This window comes from Suncus etruscus, chromosome 13 (assembly GCF_024139225.1).
Source record: "Suncus etruscus isolate mSunEtr1 chromosome 13, mSunEtr1.pri.cur, whole genome shotgun sequence".
Classification (NCBI taxonomy): Eukaryota; Metazoa; Chordata; class Mammalia; order Eulipotyphla; family Soricidae; genus Suncus; species Suncus etruscus.
This window is the reverse complement of record NC_064860.1, coordinates 1,995,475-2,013,818: the sequence shown is the minus strand read 5'-3', so window position 1 is coordinate 2,013,818 and position 18,344 is coordinate 1,995,475. Positions and strand designations below refer to the sequence as shown.

The 18,344-nt window shown below is 50.8% G+C and overlaps 2 protein-coding genes across 2 annotated transcripts in view; one reads left to right on the top strand and one right to left on the bottom strand.

Moving 5' to 3' along the window:
* XRCC2 (X-ray repair cross complementing 2) overlaps nucleotides 1–18,344 on the bottom strand; it is an 813,538-nt gene that overhangs the window by 779,605 nt on the left and 15,589 nt on the right. The window lies entirely within an intron of this gene.
* The window catches only part of RBM33 (RNA binding motif protein 33), a 48,448-nt gene that overhangs the window by 17,267 nt on the left and 12,837 nt on the right, over nucleotides 1–18,344 (top strand). The window contains exons 6-12 of the mRNA XM_049785265.1: nucleotides 575–746; nucleotides 4,811–5,019; nucleotides 5,401–5,665; nucleotides 6,743–6,801; nucleotides 14,195–14,327; nucleotides 14,409–14,746; nucleotides 16,329–16,646. Coding sequence (XP_049641222.1) covers nucleotides 575–746; nucleotides 4,811–5,019; nucleotides 5,401–5,665; nucleotides 6,743–6,801; nucleotides 14,195–14,327; nucleotides 14,409–14,746; nucleotides 16,329–16,646 — 1,494 coding nt within the window. The remainder of the gene's footprint in view (nucleotides 1–574; nucleotides 747–4,810; nucleotides 5,020–5,400; nucleotides 5,666–6,742; nucleotides 6,802–14,194; nucleotides 14,328–14,408; nucleotides 14,747–16,328; nucleotides 16,647–18,344) is intronic.

Genomic DNA, 18,344 nt, shown 5'->3' with positions numbered 1-18,344 from the left:
GAGAGCTGCAGGCAGGGACTGTGGAATAGTGAGCCTGTGTCCAGGAGGACCATCTGCAGCTCAGGCCTCTGAGCAGCCCAGGTGCCCCCAAACTTGGGTGACCATGGGCCAGGTTTCAGCATGGGGTCAGTGACACAAGAGGCTTGTGCCTTTGTGCTCACCCAAACTCTGGGCTTTGTCTATCAACTATAAATGAAAATTAGGGCTTTTTAAAAATCAACTGAGCTTTTTTTTTTTCTTTAGTTTGTTTTGGGGCCACACCTGGTGATGTCTAGGGCTTACTCTTGGCTCTGTGCTCAGGAATCAAAACTGGCTGTGCTCAGGGGACCAGATGGGATGACAGGGAGAGAACCTAGATTGACCGCCCTGCCCTACTCTGCTCTCATCCCAGTTCCTCCACTTAGCTTTTAATGTATGAGATTCTCTCCTGGGTTGGATTTGATAGGTCACAGGACCTTATGTTAGGACATTGGGAAGTAGTTTTGCCTCTTAAGTACAAGCAGTCCCCCCACTGAGCTTCACTTAGTGTTTGTTGCAGATTATATCAATCCATTTTTTGTTTTCTGCACCATAGGGAAGTATGGAGACTTTGGAACTCCAGAAGGACATTAAGGAAGAGTCGGATGAAGAAGAAGACGAAGATGAAGAGTCTGGACGATTACGTTTCAAAACTGAAAGGAAGGAAGGAACCATCATTAGACTCTCAGATGTTACTCGAGAGAGAAGGAACATTCCAGAAACTTTGGGTAACTTATTTTTGCCTGTCTCTCTCCTTCTTGACTCCTATAGTCTTGTCAGGAGTCAGGTAAAAGGGTTGATCTGTGCAGAAAGCCCAGAGCAGAGCTCTGACTCAGACACTGTATACACACCTATCTCTGCATTCTAGCTGTTCGAATCAGGATCTGACATTTCCATGGGTGTCTGGCTGATCCTCCAGTTGGCTCTGGGAAGGTTGTGTGGCCCTTGCTTGTTGTGTGCCTTTGTTGTTGTGTGCCTTTTCATGTTGTTGTCACTGTGGTGTTTGCTCTTTATGCATCACAATCCCTTTCATCCTTGCAGGAGCTGGTGGTGTCTTGTCTTGTTTCATTCTGAGTCAAACTTGTTGGTCCACTGTAGGATGAGGCAAGCCCCAAACAGCACCTCTCCTCAGCCCTCCAGAGGCTTTTGGGGGGAGGTCGAATCCAGGCAAGGGCCCAAGGAAGTTGTTTCCTGGCAAGTTCCAGCATGTTGCTGCCCCCAAGTCCCTGCTCGGAGAGCCACTGGGTCTGCTGTGCTTCTTAGTAGTGGAGTATTGATGGGGGCTTCAACTTTCCCCTTCAAGCCTTTGTGCCCTTGCTTGGAAGTGAGCATCTCTCGGCTGTGCCTTGAGGCTTGAGCTGCTCTGCACAGGGTGCCAGTCATGCCAAGGTCTCCACTGATGGTGTGTCCAGAGTGTTCTGGAACCTAGCTCAGTCATTCCCCTACCTTGGCCAGTCATAGGGTCCAGTCTAGAGTAGGGCCTCTGTTTCCAGGGAAGACTGAGGAGACGGTTGGGGCGCAGCCCTCCTGCAGGGATAGAAGGATGGGAAGAGGGTTCCTGGACAGGGCTGGCAGAGAGCATAAAAAGTGGAAAAGCCTGTCCCTTCATCCTTGGGCTTTGGACTTGTTGCATGAACTCACCATTTGGTGTCTCGGCCATCTCCTCACCAAATAGCCCTGCTGCCAGCCCCCCGTGGACCATGCTGGAGCTCAGGGTTAGTGCATGGTGACTACCGCAGACCCCATCTGTGGACTTTGAGATGTCCAGTTGAGCCTCTTGGGCCTGATCCATTCCTGCTCTTTTCCTGCAGTACAAGCGTATGTGTCCTTCCTTCTGAAGAACTCTGGCCTAGCGCTTGTCTTTTCCTCCATGGGGAGGGCTTGGGGTCCTGAGGCCCCAGGACCTCAGGTTGGAGATGTAGCCCATCTGACCAGTCACTGCTCTCCCAGACACGAAGGCCAGGCCGAGCTTTCTACAGGGCCTGGTGGTCAGACTAGCCAGGAGGACTGGGATGGCCTCTCTTGAGGGTCATCTGGACTATCCTGTCTACTCATGATGCACTCCCTCCCAGCTCCACCCTTCTTCACCCAAATCCCAGTTTCCTCTACCCTGCTGGAAGCGGAAGCAGTTGAGTTTAGGCCACACCTAGTGGTGCTTGACAGCTCCCAATGTGCAGAGCCCATGTGGGGAACCTGCATGCTCCTGGTTGACATCTGAGACGTTGGCAGGCATGTGGACCTCCTCGGCTTGTGCTCCTGAGCACTGATCAGAGTTGTGGCAAGGGTGAGTTCCGTCAGAGATGGTCACACTCAACAGCAGCCTGGGTGGTAGTGGAATGCTGTTGCCCCATGTCGAATTTCATGTACCGTTTTTAGCCTTTCAGTACAGATTAAACACTTGTTATTAGATCAGATTGATTACTGTTGAATATATCCCACTCTTGAAAAGGAAGATGAAATGGTACTCTAACCTCCTCTTTCTCTTTCTCTTGCCTGTGGAATGGGAGTCTTTTCTTTAAAATTTAGAGTGAACTTTTGTACCATCCAATCTCAGCATCTCAGCATGGGGATGACAGATGTGCCACCATCGGCACTGAGAAAGGCTGGTTTCTGCCTGCAAGTACTCTGTGGACTCAAACAGAGTTGTTGGATCGTACCTGGCTTTCTGGGTTCCAGGGAGCGCTGGGCCCCTCTGAGTGTTTGCTTTCAGCCAGATGGTGGGACTTAGGCCTGAGCGAAAGAGCTGACTGACGTGTCTCTGTTCTTGAGGCTGGTGTGAAGGGCCGTAGCTAGAAGTTCATTAGGTTCATTTCATACAAGGGCAGGCACAACAGAACCCTCTAATGTCTCGAGTCCTGACCTCCACGAGCATCTTCAAGAGGAGGGACGTTTTCTGTGTCAGTGCAGAGCTCAGAGCTCGTCTTAGTTGCTGGTGGGGCGGGGGAACTCTGAGATTTGGTGGGCAGTGAACAGTGCTGTCGTTCTCTCATGCTGAAATAGAAAATTGGTATTTCGGGCCCGGAGAGATAGCACAGTGGTGTTTGCCTTGCAAGCGGCCGATCCAGGACCTGGTTGGTTCGAATCCCGGTGTCCCATATGGTCCCCCGTGCCTGCCAGGAGCTATTTCTGAGCAGACAGCCAGGAGTAACCCCTGAGCACCGCCGGGTATGGCCCAAAAACCAAAAAAAAAAAAAAAAAGAAAATTGGTATTTCATTTGCACACAGAAGAGGCAGATTTAGAGATTCTTGCTATAGGTTCTATGACCTTGTTATGCCCACATAATTGGGTGTATGGTAACACAGTTAACAATCTTTTTTTTTTTTTTTTGTATTTTTGTATTCCTGGCGTCGCTCAGGAATCGCTCCTGGCATGGGGGACCATATGGGATGCCAGGATTCGAACCACTGCTTGTCCTGGATTGGCTGCATGCAAGGCAAATGTCCTACTGCTGTGTTATCTCTCTGGCCCTGTGTTAATAATCTTAATTTTGTTCAGGGCAAAAGCTCCATGGGGAAAAAAAGATGGTCATCTCCTAATAAAGAGTTCAAGATTGCTTGTGTCAGCAATAGGATACTATCCCAAATTTATAAACCTTCTATTTGTAGGATTTTTTTTTACATTTTTGGATTCATGTACTGGATTCATATATTTGTTATTTTTGTTTTGCCAAATAAACTTTCTATATTTCTTCATTACACATTCCTCCCAATTATCGTGAAATTATCTGCATGCAAATACGTTTTCCATAAGCACATTAGAAAGTGATACCATGTAAAACTGTTATATTCTGCTATATCTCTTTACTTTAGAGTCTGGACATAGTTGAGAAAACACTTAAAGGGAAATTAACATTTCAGTTGAAGTTACAAATGTAATTTCCATCCTGTCATATTTTGGTGACCTTTGGTGACAGCTTGTCTCAATTGGAGGGAAGCATTTTTACTCGCTGATTAAAGATGTCAGTTGAAACCATTTTATTACCAGGGATAGTGAAATTGATCTTGACACTTAGAACCACTAGGAAAATAATTGCTGATTCACCGCATAAAATGTGTGTGAACCAATCATGTAGTGAAGATTAGAATAAAAGTCTGCTAGTTAAAGAGAGATTAAATTTTCTTTGGAATAGGATCTGGATTCATTTGTAGAGGAGGGGGTGCCATAGAAATAGTTTTAAGAAAATGAAGTGCAGCGTGGGGAGTTAAGAGGTGCAGGCAGGTAGGCAGTTTTGGGGCGTCGTTGGAGGCCACACCCTGGTTGGACGCACTGACAGGCCCGGAGTGCATGGAAGAACGTTCAAAGGCCTAAGAGTCCTTTTCAGGAAGGCAGGCTTTTCCCTTAGAAACTTAGTGTGCCAGCTGCAGTTACTCTAAGCGTGTGGCCGGTCCGAAAGCCTGGCTAGATGCCCCCTGGGGTCTTGCACTGCCCGGGGCTTTTCCTGCGCCTTTGCTCTGGTTTGTGCCTCATCAGACCCTGTGCCTAGGAGTCTGTCTGAAAGCGCTCTCTCTCCTGCCTGAGCAGAGGTGGCCCGGCACCCACCTCATCGTTCTTCCTAGGATGAAAGACAACCCTGTGCTTTTAGTCAGTTTTGGTTTCAATTGATCCTCTGGCTTTGGAATGTCTGTCACTGCTCAGATATTTCCTGAGCCTACGGTGGGCACACTGCTGTGTCCTGCGTCCTTCTCCTGTGAGGTGGTTCTGGGCCACTTTGTCTTGTTTCCCCATCTTCTCCCTGTCCCGCTATTGGGGGCTATTTGAAGGCAGCTAATGCATGTGCATCTTCCCATATAGAGCTTTCGGCAGAAGCCAAAGCTGCACTGCTTGAATTCGAGGAGAGAGAGCGGCAGCATAAACAGGGCCGCTACAGCTCCAGGCGAGGAGGAAGGCGAGGAGGCGCCGTCATGTGTCGTGGTATGGGGGACCAGCGGCGCGACAATAGCGAGAGGGGGAGAGTCAAGGAGCACAGAACGGCCATGCTTCCCACACAGCCTTCCACGGCGGTAAGTGGCCCTACTCCTGTCCATTTGTACGCGACCCCACACCCTGTTTGTGTATCTATGACTCCCCTCTTTGCCCCCATATCTGTGACCCCCCCACTCCCTGCCTGCTTGTCCATAACCCCCCACACCCTGCCCCTTTGTAACCCCTTCATTTCCTGTCCGCCTGTTCCCACGTTCCCTGCCGGTGGGTCCATGACCTCCCCACTCCCTTCCCACGGAGGACAACTCAGGGATGTGGCAGGATTGCTATATGGAGCCACATCTTGGAGTGCCTCCTGGTGGTGCTGAGAGCGGCAGTTCCCCTGTGGCCTCTGCTGGTCTCTGCAGGCCTGGTCCTGGTCTGTCTTCCCTGGGCTGATCCTGAGCCATTTCTGCTTTCAGACACACTCACCAAGGCTGATCCCTCCTCCGCAGCCACAGCCGCCCCCACCGCCACCACAGCAACCCATCCGGAGCCTGTTTCAGCAGCCGCCACTGCTCCCGCTGCAGCACCCACACCTGCCCTCCCCACCGCAGGGCCTGCACCTGCCGTCCCAGATGGACACCCCACGTGTGATGATGACACCCCCACCTGTGGCCCCGCAGCAGCCCAAGAACATCCACATCAACCCCCACTTCAAGGGGGCGGTGGTAGCGCCAGTACAAGGTGTGTGTCTGGGTTCCATCCTGTGTCACTTAGAGCCCCACTGCCTGTCACATTAGGCCCAGGGTAGATTCCTATCCTGTGTTCCCTGGTGAAATAAAAGGCGTGAGGCACACTGAGAAGCAGGTGCTGGGCCCACTGCTTGTTTCCCTGATATAACCTGAATAGTGCCCTGCTCTCCTGCCTCTATCCTACCTGGACAATCTGCCCTGTTCACTGTGCCTCCCTTGCCTCTCTTCTCCCTTCTGCCCTCATCTGACCTGCTTTAGGCTAGAAAAGCTGGGCTGGGGTCCTGCCTCGCTCACTGGTCTGAGGTATAGGAGCAATTATATCCAGACACCTGGTGTTCACTGAGATTCAGCACCCAGTTTTGGACCCATGCGAGAGGAACTGCAAATACCGGCTTAGGGAACAGAAATTGTGTGGTCTTGAAAGTTAACACAAGCTCTCAGGGTGATATTTCTGGTTTTTGGACCACACCCTGTGATGCTCAGGGCTTTATTCTGGCTCAGAGCTCAGTTAGGAATCATTCTTGGTGGGGGCTCAGAGACCACAGGGGGTGCTGGGTATTGAACCCAGTTTGGCTGCAAGCAAGACAAGTGTCCTACCAGCTGTTCTCTCTCTATAGCCCTTAGGGGGCAGGAATGTGGCCACCTTTCCGTTTGGGGGGCTATTAGGTGGTAGGAGGTTTGCTCACTCTTGGTGCTCTATCTGGAGTGGGAAGATAAATGCCCAATAAAGAGTCCAGAAAGCAAGGCTCAGAACAAAGCCATTTTAGAAACAGAAATCGACGATTTGCGGGTCCCTGCCTGGGGTGTTGAGGACTAATCCCGACTCCATGCTGGGGCTCTGCTGGACTCTCATCCCAGCCCATCACTTTTCTCTCTTCAAGTGGATGCTTGACTTCTTTCTGGAATTCCCTCCCCTTCCCCTCCCCTCACCTCCCCTGCCCTCATCTCCTGTGCCCTCCCCTCTTCAGTGTTGAGTCTGTGAGGATGGTGCCTGCCCTTCCCTTCCTCTCACAGGAAGCTCAAGTGGAATTCTCTGCTGAGTGAGGTAACCGGGCTCTTTTCCTTGCAGTGCCCTTGCTGCCCATCCCAAGCCAGCCAAGACCAGCCGTGGGACCCCAGAGATTCCCTGTGAGTAGCTCTACTCTTCTGCCTTTAGGGGGACACATGCAGGTGGGCTGGGAATCATGGCAGATGGGGCCACTTCAGCTAGGTATGAAGCCAGAGAGTTGTACCCAAGTTTCATATCAGTGGAGTATGGAGAATGGAATCAATCTTGCAAGTGTAAAATTGTTGAATGAGGATTATCAGTGAAATGTTTTTTAAAAAATATGTGGACAGGGGACGGACCGGAGTGGTGGTACAAGCGGTAGGGCATTTGCTTTGCATGTGCTAACCTAGGAAGGACCTCGGTTTGATCCCCCAGCGTCCCATTTGGTCCCCCAAGCCAGTAGTGATTTCTGAGCACATAGCCAGAAGTAGCCCCTGAGCATCACTGGGTGTGGCCCAAAAAAAAAAAAAAAAAAAAAGTGGGATGGTGCCCCAGTACACGTGGCCACATACACTCTCTTCCTAAATGTACTCCCCTTTTCATACTGGGCTGTGTACTGAGCACTTCCTACCTTTCTAGAAGTCCTTATTCTCTCTCAAGCACATTACTTGTTATTCTCTCTTTATCCCCTCTCCCTTCTTCCTCAGTACCTCTGAGTAAAACCCATTTTTAACTTAAAAAAATAAAGGAGGGCTGGAGAGATAGCACAACGGTAACGCATTTGCCTTGAACATGGCCGACCTGGGACAGACCCAGCATCCCATATGGTCCCCCAAGCCTGCCAGGAGCGATTTCTGAGCATAGAGCCAGGAGTAACCCCTGAGCATCATCAGGTGTGGGCCACCCAACCTCACCCCCACCCCAGAAAAAAAGGGCTGGGAGTGTGTGAGAAATTCAGGTTAAGGCGTATTGCTTTCCCAGAAGAACTGAAGACTTCTCCAGAGCCTTCATGAGTCATAGCTTAACCGTTGACATGAAGTTTGGCCTTGAACCTCCTCCACATGCACACACACACTTTTTACGTAGCATTTTTTTAAATGAATATCTTTCTTTTTTTTTTTTTGGTTTTTGGGCCACACCCTGTGACGCTCAGGGGTTACTCCTGGCTATGCGCTCAGAAGTTGCTCCTGGCTTCTTGGGGGACCATATGGGACGCCGGGGGATCGAACCGCGGTCCGTCCTAGGCTAGCGCAGGTAAGGCAGGCACCTTACCTTTAGCGCCACCGCCCGGCCCCGAATATCTTTCTTAAGCAGCATTTCTTTATTGGATCATAACTGGGGAAAAGGTCATTTAGCAGTCCTGTTTCTCTAAACCAGGGGTCTCAAACTCAATTTACCTGCAGGCCGCAGGAGGCAAAGTTGGGGTGATCCTTGAGTGCAAAGTCAATAGTAAGCCTTGAACGTTGGGGGGTGTGACCCAAACAACTAAAACAAAACAAAACAAAAAAAGATTCCTCTAGGGCAGGGCCACAAAATGTTGGACGGAGGGCCGCAAACAGTGAGTTTGAGACCCCTGCTCTAAATAAATGTTCGAGTTTTGGTTCAAGTTATAATTTGTGGTCTTATTAAATCAGTGAGGACACACCCTTTTAACGATGTTGAAAGAGATGAACCAGATCATAAAATTGGTTTTATTAGATTTGTGTTTTGGTTCCAAATATTACATGCAGGGCCTCATACGTTCTTAGTATGTATCTACCCTGCACCACATTTCTGGCTAGCCCATAGCTTTTAGTGTTATTGATATGAAAATAGCTATGCTTTTGTTTTGGGTCAACAGTTTGGATTCAGGAGCATCTGTTGTGGCCTGTTGGTCCCTTTAGCATTGTGAATGCAGTAGATGTGTATACATAATTTTTATTGATAGTAAAGGGAGATGTCAAAGAGTGATGTAGTCAGATGTCTTGACGGTTATATCACTCAAAATCAAATCAGTATGAATTTACACTTCAGAATATTTGTTTTGCAGTTACTATTTCTGAATTGCATATTTTTTTACTGTTATAATTTCTCTATTAGCTGATATTTTAAAATGTAAATATCCAAGTTCTAAAAATTTACCTTCTGGAAAGCCTTAGTGTAAATTGAGCCGATTCTCAGTTTGCCGTGTTGGGGAATGAGATTGCTGAGAGAAGCATGTCATGTTTCCTCCTCATGTCCCTTCTGGGGAAGTTGCAGAACTGCTGCTTAGATGGGGAGCACCTGTAATTGGACACTAGGGCCTGTGTGCTGTGGCCCATGATTACATTGGGGGGTTTTCTGATCGGGACCCCTAGCCCGCCCCCAGCAAAATGAGGTTTATATGTAGAACTCTGCTTTAGCCAAGCAAAGGTCATTGTGCTGTTGTGTGTCTCACCACCCCCCCAGCCCAGCTGCATGTCCTGTTGTTCCCAAAGACAGACCACAGTACCAGCTTCCTAGGAGCTGGGGAGCGCAGGGCTCATGTCTGCATAGGCCATCTGGCCTGTGTTAGGGGCGCCGTGAGACCAGAGCACGCAGGGATGTAGGACTGAATGAAGAGGGATCTCGGGAAGGGCTGTGGAAGGTGAGGGCTCTCATAAATGTGATCCATGGAGGGGGAATAATGGCAATTTTCCTCTGTGTGAATTTGCTTAGGAGAATTCCATCACATACCTCTCACAGTTTGGGAATTCAGCCAGTCATGTAGGGGTTGAAGGACCTAGTATGTAGTTGCTGTCAATTCCAATGCATTTCTTTTCTTTCCTAACAGCAGTAAATTTTTTTAAATTTTGTCTTGCTGAAATCGTTCATTTCAAGCTGTTGTGTCGCTAAGTGGTAGCAGGTGCCGAGCTGTGAATTCCAACTCTAAGCAGGCAGGAGGGAGAACACGGACAGGGCTGTGACCCAGAACTGAGCCTGGCACCAGGCAGTTCCTCGACATGCTGCCTTGCACTGCAGCTCCTTTGTGAGCGGCTGAGGGGTTTCTGGACCTGGGAACTGCTTGGGAGACACCCAGAATGAATGGGTGATTTTTAGAGAGCTTTAAGGAGTAGTGTGATTTCTCACACAGTTATTTGAAGTTATTTTTTAAAAGTCAAAGACTGAGATGGGTATTTTTCTTCAAGCTTTCCCCTTCTAAAGGCAACATTAGCCCACTGACAGATCATGGTTCTCAAATGTAGCTTTTGAGACTCTGCTAGAAAGTGATTTCTGTGTCCCCACAGCTGCTGTTTGAGTGCAATTAACAGAGGACCTTGACGTTGGCCTTGGGGGGCTGCCCTGGGCTCCAGTGCTTAGCTGGCCCCCCGCAGTCTCTGGGGTCAGACAGTTTGGTTCTGGGAGTTCTCGGTATTCAGAGCATGGCTTTAGTGGCCATCATCCTGCCTAGAAGTACTTCCTTTTCTCTGGGAGGTTGGTATTCCTCCACTGGTCACAGGAGACCCCGCCTGTCCCATGGAGGGCACTGGACTCAGGTGTCTGTGATTTTTAGGTGGCATTTTATGCACATTGCGCTGAATGACAGAGCTGACTTGAATCTCATCTCTTGGCGATCACAGTTATTGCAGCTGCAAACCCAGACGTTGCCTGTGGAGGAAGAAACCCGTATTGTTTCCTCATGCCCCTGTCCTGATGAGCCTAGTAATTAATTAGCAGCACATAAGAGAGGGAGAGCATGATGGGCATTTCCCAGGCAGATCTGTGAGGAGAAGCAGGCGAGCACAGGGTATGGCCCAGCTGTCACAAGGTGTCAGTCCTGCCCAGGAAGAAAGCCGCTTAAAATGCAGGTGACAGGGACCCCGCACTCTCCGTTTGCTGCTACGTTTCTGATTGATGGTGATTACCACATTGTCATACTATCACATCTAATCACATCAGTGCAGCCCATCTGGAGCACTTCCGGAGCAGCTAAACATCAGCACACCAGGCGAGCAGCTGCTGGACTGACCATCTCTCAGGGAGAGTACTGGGCTTGGGGCCGTTGTAAAAAGGGCATGATGGTCTGAGTTGAGCAGAAAGCGCCTGTTACAGTCTGTGGCTCACTCACTCTCTAGTTTGCATCAGGTCAGTAGGTCTGGTGGCATCTCTTTACATCTCTACTGGCCTGTTTCTGCCTCTTAGAATGACGTTTGCCCATTTCCTCCAAAGCGCCCTAGTTTGACAAAGTCTGATTAAAAGTGATTGAATTTGGATTTTGAGGGCCTTTCTGGAGGGAGAAACCAGTAACTCAGTAGCCCATCGAAGAGCCGTGAGTTGTTCCTGTGCTTTGTTCTGGGGCCATACCTAGCAGTGGACAGGGCTCAGTTCAGCTCTGTGGTCAGGGATCAGTCTTGGCAAGGCTTGGAGGGAATCAAACCTGGGTTGACCGCATACAAGGTGGGCACACACACACACACCGCATACAAGGTGGGCGCGCACACACACACACACACACACACACACACACACACACACCTGTACAATGGCTCCAGTCCAGGCATGCATTTTATGAAATAAAATAAAGTCTCCAGTCACACACACACACACACACACACACACACACACACACACACACACACACACACATACCCGTACAATGGCTCCAGACACACACACCTGTACAATGGCTCCAGTCCAGGCATGCATTTTATGAAATAAAATAAAGTCTCCAGTCACACACACACACACACACACACACACACACACACACACACACACACACACACACACACACACACACACACACACACACACACACACACACACACACACACACACCGGTACAATGGCTCCAGTCCAGGCATGCATTTTATGAAATAAAATAAAGTCTACAGTCCAGGATGGGATGCTCAGTCTTTCTTTCTTTTCCTTCCCCTTCCTTCCTTCCTTCCTTCCTTCCTTCCTTCCTTCCTTCCTTCCTTCCTTCCTTCCTTCCTTCCTTCCTTCCTTCCTTCCTTCCTTCCTTCCTTCCTTCCTCCCTCCCTCCCTCCCTCCCTCCCTTCCCTCCCTCCCTCCCTCCCTCCCTCCCTTCCCTCCCTCCCTCCCTCCCTCCCTTCCCTCCCTCCCTCCCTCCCTCCTTCCCTTCCCTCCCTCCCTCCCTCCATTCCTTTCCTTCCTTTCTTTTTTCTTTTTTGGTTTTTGGGTCACACCCGGCAGCGCTCATCGGTTATTCCTGGCTCTCTGCTCAGAAATCACTTCTGGCAGGCTCGTGGGACCATATGGGATGCCAGGATTAGAACCACCAACCTTCTGCACACAAGGCAAATGCCTTACCTCCATGCTATCTCTCTGGCCCTGGATGCTCAGTCTTATATGCTGTCAGTGGTCACACTGGGCAGGGACAGTTTGGAGTCAGAACCAGCAGAGTCTAAGAGCTATCTGCGAGCGAGCTCTCCCCCCTCCCCCCATTCTGGTCTGTGAAGTAAGTTCTCAGTGTGGGGCTGCATCACATGTATGTCACCTGTGAGTACAAACATACCTTTGAGATCATAGAGTTTAGAGGAAAACCACACTGAACCGGACCATCAGCTGATGGCGGGGCTGCACTTCCCTGACAGGGTCGCCCATGGCCTTTCCTGGCATTGAGTGGGTTCATCTGAATGACCCCACCCCAGCTGCCAGTGTGGACTGGCTCTTTGCATTTGAAGTGAGATTAGTGATGAAAGCACATGGTAGGGGAGTGCTCTAATTTTCAGAGAGATTCATAAGCTCCAACGACATTGTTCCCGTATTTAATTAGCCTTATGAAAATCTGCTGGCTGACCCTTTAAGGGGCACTGATAACTCACATAATAGCAGTTAGAGCTTCTTTATTCTTAGAATTATATGATTAACTCTGTGCTAAGCAATTTATGCAAAGTTCTCATTCCCCTTTTTTTGCAACCGAAATGATCAGGTCTTCCTGAATAGGATTAATCCAGATAGCATCATGTAATTAACAAAGGATGCAGAAAAGTGAAAGGACAATTTGTAAGAGCATTAGAGAGAACGATCATTTCTTACCTAGACTCTAAATGAATAAGAAGAAAAGCAAAATAGAGCAATTATTTGAGAGGATTAAAGTAGCCTTTTCTTCCAGAAAGTAGAATTACATGGACACTAAATGCTTCTTCATAAGTGAGGTATTTGGGATTCTTAAAGGAGTTCTGAAGTTGGTGGCAGAACTTGGCCACTCTCTCCCCCCCCCCCTCGCCCTTTCCATCTCCCTCTCCTCTCTCCCCTCCACCTCTTCCCCCCCCCCCCCGCCCCCCCCAGCTTCATGCCCTTTGATAAGAGGTACTCTTAACTCAGTGCTTTTTGGGAATCTGGCAGGGTCAGCAACCAGCCTCAGCCATGTCTCCCTCTAGTGTTCTTAGGGAGACCTGGTGGTGGCCAGCACGCACCAGGCAGTAGGGGGTGTGACGTGCATGTGTGTATGCATCTAGGCTCTGAGCCAAGTTAGACAGTACCTGGGCTTGGGGCAGCCAGAGGGGGCTCGGGTGGTTTTCATCCTGCACGGGTTGAGTGATGGTCATGTCCCTCTCCATTGCATGTCTTGCTGTCACTTGGCACCTATTAGTGGGGAGCAGCAAACAGGGTCCTGAGAGCCTGGGGAGGCAGGACCCCATATATCCCACCCCCTGGCAAGCTCAGTTGTGGGGTCTGTGGCATGTGTGATTTCTCAGTTTCCTTGTCCCCTGCCTTGCACACAGAGTGTAGGGTTGACAGCTAACTGCCTGGTTCCAAACCCAGACTGCCTCTGCCCGAGCTCCTGAGAGATGATGAGGTCTGAGGGTTGGGACCAGCAGGAACTTGTTGTGGGATGGACAGGCAGAGGCAGGAGGATGACACTCAGCGCTGAGTCTCCTTTCACACGGGGTGGGGAAATTGGCTTTCTTAGTCCGGCACCAGTCATTGGCAGGGTTGGCACCTGGGTAGCTTTATTGGCCCCTCAGAAGTAAACCTACGTATGCTTGGGCTGGCTCAGCCCTGCTGCCGTGGATATCTTCTATAAGTGGTGCTGGGGTAGGAGGAGCTCCAGTCCTCGCCTGGCTTGGCTTCCGGCCGGCCTTCTTGAGCACCCAGGTATCTGAGAAACTGTCAGTGTCCCTTGGGGCATCTCTGCTCCAGCCTTGCAGGTGTCTGCCATGACAGGGTCATTTGGACCCTACCCCCCACCTCGAGCAGCTGACTCTGCTCTGTGGGTCCGGTCCCTTCCTGGCTGGGAGGGTGATGGGAGCCTTAGACCTGGTCTTCAGTGTAAAACTCAGTCCTGTCTGTCTCCTAGAACAGTGGTGGGGTGAAGTGGTGCTGAGTGCTGGGGTCCCCAGGGCAAGTGGCTCAAGATGGGCTACAGTTCTGAGGTGAGTTGTCTGCAGCAAACTGAGGCTGGGCATGTCACACTGCTGGGCCCCAAATGAACTGAGGCTGTTCCGGGCAGAGAGAAGCTCAAATAGAAGTGGCTTGTGGCTACTGAATATGCATGCCCCTTCCTGGAGACAGTTCAGGTCTTAGTACACACCCTGACTTTCCTACCTTTACTTCTGTTTCTTCCAGGGTCCTCCCGAGTTTCCACAGCACACGCCTGGGCCCGTGCCCAACAGCTTCACCCAGCCCCCAAGGTTACCCCTACAAGACCAGTGGAGAGCCCCACCACCACCTCAAGACCGGGACCCCTTCTTCCTGGGAGGTAAGCAAAGGTGCTGGCGGGACCCAGAAGTCCCTGACCAGCCCTACGCTGGGCTGCTGGTCCCATGTGCCCCTCTTTCAGTTTCAGGTGAACCCCGGTTCCCGAGTCACCTCTTCTTGGAGCAGCGCAGCCCACCACCCCCACCTCCCACTCTCCTTGGCAGCAGCCATCCGGTGCCCTCGCCCACACCCCTGCCCTTCACACAGCCTGGACCTGCATTCAGCCAGCAGGGCCAGCAGCCTGTGTTCCCCCGGGAGAGAGCCGTGAGGCCAGCACTGCAGCCGCCAGGACCCGTGGGGCTCCTCCACTTCAGCCAGCCGGGTTCCGCCAACACCAGGCCCTTTCTCCCCCCAAGACAGCCCTTCCTGCCTGGCCCTGGACAGCCCTACCTGCCCGCACACGCACAGCCTGGCCTGCAGGTATGCATAGTCCCCAGGGCCTGGGAACACCATGCCAGTTCCAGCTCCCTTCACTCATTTCAGGAGGGGCCCAGGTACCCCTGAGCACTTGTAGGGTCTCCCCTCCCCTGAGAGCCTGTAAAAGGAACCCATTGATCCGCTGGAACATGCCTTCACCTTCACCCTTTCCTCCCTCCTCACTCCCTCTCCTAGCGGCCCAGTGTACCCCAGTGGTGGAAAGATTCTGGTGTTTCTCACCCCTAATCCTTCCTGGCATCAGTTCCTCTGCTGCCACCCTGCCCTGTCCCCCCAAGATAAGCTAGGATGCGCCAGTTTCAACGGCCCTGCTCCCCAGCATGAGGCACGGTGGCTGACTATGGTGCTCTGGAACTTGGGATATCAGGGAAGAGCATCCTCTAGGGTGTTCAAATAGTATAAGCAGAGCAGAGAGAAGCACTGCGTGCAGCTGAGCACGAAGTCTGAGCAGGGTCTGAGCAGCCGAGGCTTCCAGCCCAGAGGCAGCCTGCCACAGGTCTTTCCTTGTCCTCCTCGCAGCTGCTTTCACCAGCACCATCTGCCGGCTCCTGCCCAGGCCCGGGCCCTGCATCTTCTTTGTCCTTAACTATATCTGTCTTTGAGTCTGGGTTTTTTTTTTTTTGTTTTTTTTTTTTTGCACCGTTACCATATTTTCCAGCGTATAAGACAACTTTTGAAACAAAAAAAAGTCAACCGAAAATCGGGGGTCGTCTTATACACCGCGTACATCCCGAAAAATGTCTCGATATGCCGCTAAATAAAAATTGTCTGAATATTGCCACAAAACGAATTTACCAACTCGATCCTGCACCAATCACTGCCAGGCTGCTTGGACTGCCTCTCTAACTCAGCCAATCCAAGCAGGCTTTTGATGCGTGCAAATTAGACAATGTTCTGGACCCGAATTGACACTGTCAAAAGCTGCTCAGATTGGCCAGAGTCAGAGAGGAAGTCTATGACAGTATAACCTTTGAACTTTTGCTTGTTGTGATTGGCTCACTGTGGTACAACAGTTGCAGCACAGGAACGTTCTGTCTGATACAGCGAATATAGGCCAAAACCTATGTTTTAACTGCAAAATTAGGGGGTTGTCTTATATGCCGGCAAATACGGTACTTGTTTTCCTCAGGGGAGGTTCTATTTGTTTTGGGGCCACATCCAGCAGTGCTCAGAGCTTCCTCTGGTCTCTGCTCTCAGAAACCATTCCTAGTGGGCTGGGCACCTTAGGAGATGTCCAGGATTGAACCCGTGTCAGCTGCTTGCAAGGTCAATGCCCTCCCTGGCATTCTGTAACTCTGGCCCCACCTCAGGAGAGACTCTGCTGTTTCAGAGCTGACTTGAATGCTGAACACTGACTTGTTATTGCCAGTTTTGGGCTCTTAGGGTGTTTCAGAGGAGACTGCATTACTTTTGGGTCACAAGTGGTGCCTTTCTGCCTCTGAGTATTTCACTCTGGGGTTTTGGAGCTTTTTCACTTCTGAGTGGGTTTTGTTTGGGTTAGAGCTGGGCCTCCCGCAGAGCCTGCATTGACCGCTGAGCTCTCTGTTCTCTCTCTTCTGCACGGAAGGGGTCGCTGCACCCCCCGATGCCTCCTCCCCACCAGCCGCAGCCGCAGCCACCGCCTCAGCACCCACCACCACCCCAGCACCAGCCGCCTCAGCATCAGCCGCCACAGCACCCACCACCGCAGCACCCACCGCCGCAGCATCCGCCGCCGCAGCACCCGCCGCCACACGCGCCACAGCCGCACCAGCACCACCTCTCAGTGCCGCCCCCGCCTCTGCTGCCCATGGCACAGCCGCCCTTCAGGCCGCACCTGCAGACGCCACCGCCACAGGCCAGCAGCAGCCGGATGCAGGGCCCTCCGAGGCAGGGCCCTAGGCATGTGAGTGTTGCTCCAGTTCAAGACGGGCTTGGGAGGTGCTGCCTAACATGTTCCTGGCACCCAGGGCCTCCCGGGCCCTGCTGGGGATGGCCCAGAAACAACAACGACGAAAACCAAAACCGTTGTGGAAACATACTCGATTGGCCAAAGATGTAGAAGGTGGCCTTTGCCTTTAAAATGGCACATCCTTTATTGGGGAGGTACTCAGGACTGACTTCTACCTTTGCACTCAGGGGTAGGGCTTGGGAAACCATTAGGGTGCTGGGGATGGGGCTTGGGATAGCTGAGCGCATGCTGTCACTCGGACCCCAAACCATATTCTTCTGTGTGCTCAGCTGTGTTCCCTTAGTTGTTGGCACCATGAGTGACAGACGTGCCAAGAAGGGCTCACGGGGCTTAGTTGCTGCACTTGTTTGTGCCCGTAGCTTGGGGGCTCAGGCATCAGCTCTGCTACCTTTGCACCCGGGGATACTCAGGGCCAGCTCCTCCCTCGGACTCAGACTGAGGTCAGACCGTGGGGTGCTAGGGAACCCGAGCCTAGTCAGTTGCCTGCCGGGCACACGCCAACTGCTATGCTACTGCTTTGGCCCCTTTGCTGCTTTTAATTTCAGGTTTCCTTACGTGTCCTGCTCTTGTCTGAGGGGGACATTGAGCTGATGTTGATGACAGGCATGAGCACTGATTATGGGTCCCTAGAGATGGGAATGTGGGCCCTCTGAGCAAGGCTTAGCTGCACAGAAAACTGTAGGCTGCTCCAGGCCTCTGACCTTCTTTCGGTACTGACTGGAGAGACCCCCCTCCCCCATATACAATACGCAAACACTCATGCTCACACTCCAACATGCACTCTCAGACACTCACAGTCTCACACAAACACAGTCACACTCACATGCGTACATACACTCATAATCAAATACACACCCACGTAATACATGCATTCACACACAATCAAGTATAGTCCTTCCATGTACACTTAATCTACACATGCTTGCATATACACTCAATTACACATACATTCACTCATGCCCACTCTCATAGATGTTGCATTAAATAATTAAACGATGGAGCTGGATGGAGGTGGATGGATGGAGGGATTTTTCTCTGCCATCCCAGGCCACGTGGCTCCGTAATCCCCATTCAGCTGGAGGGTCCCAGGTTTAGGTGAACGGCAGAATCAAACTCATCCAGAGACAGGCATCAGGAAGCATCAGCTTTATTCATGCCCTATCCACCACATGTGTGGCTTATATCATAACCTATTAAGCATCTGCTATTCTTAGCTTGCCCTGCATCTTAACTCCTTTCAGCCATCTTCCATTTGACCTCCATGCTGGCCAAAGACCAAAAAAGGCAAAAGGGCCTAATCCCTTGGGTCAAAGGCCTTATATAACCTTTCAAAACCACTTCCACTTCCCGGAATGGGAAGGTCTCAGGTAGGTACACCTAAATCCATGGTGGAGTTACATCTCCCCCTTCTCTGAAATATAAAAGAACCTTTTGTAATCCTGACTCCACCTTTAGCCAAAGGTGGGTTAATAGTTTCATGCAACAACGTAATAAAGTGAAAATTAACATACCAGCCCTTTTCAAAAACATAACATTTTTGCAAAATATACTATACACCTGTAACTTAAAATTTTCTTAATGCTTTTCTACCAAGCACTATTCACCATCCACCACCATCGTTAATTATTTAAT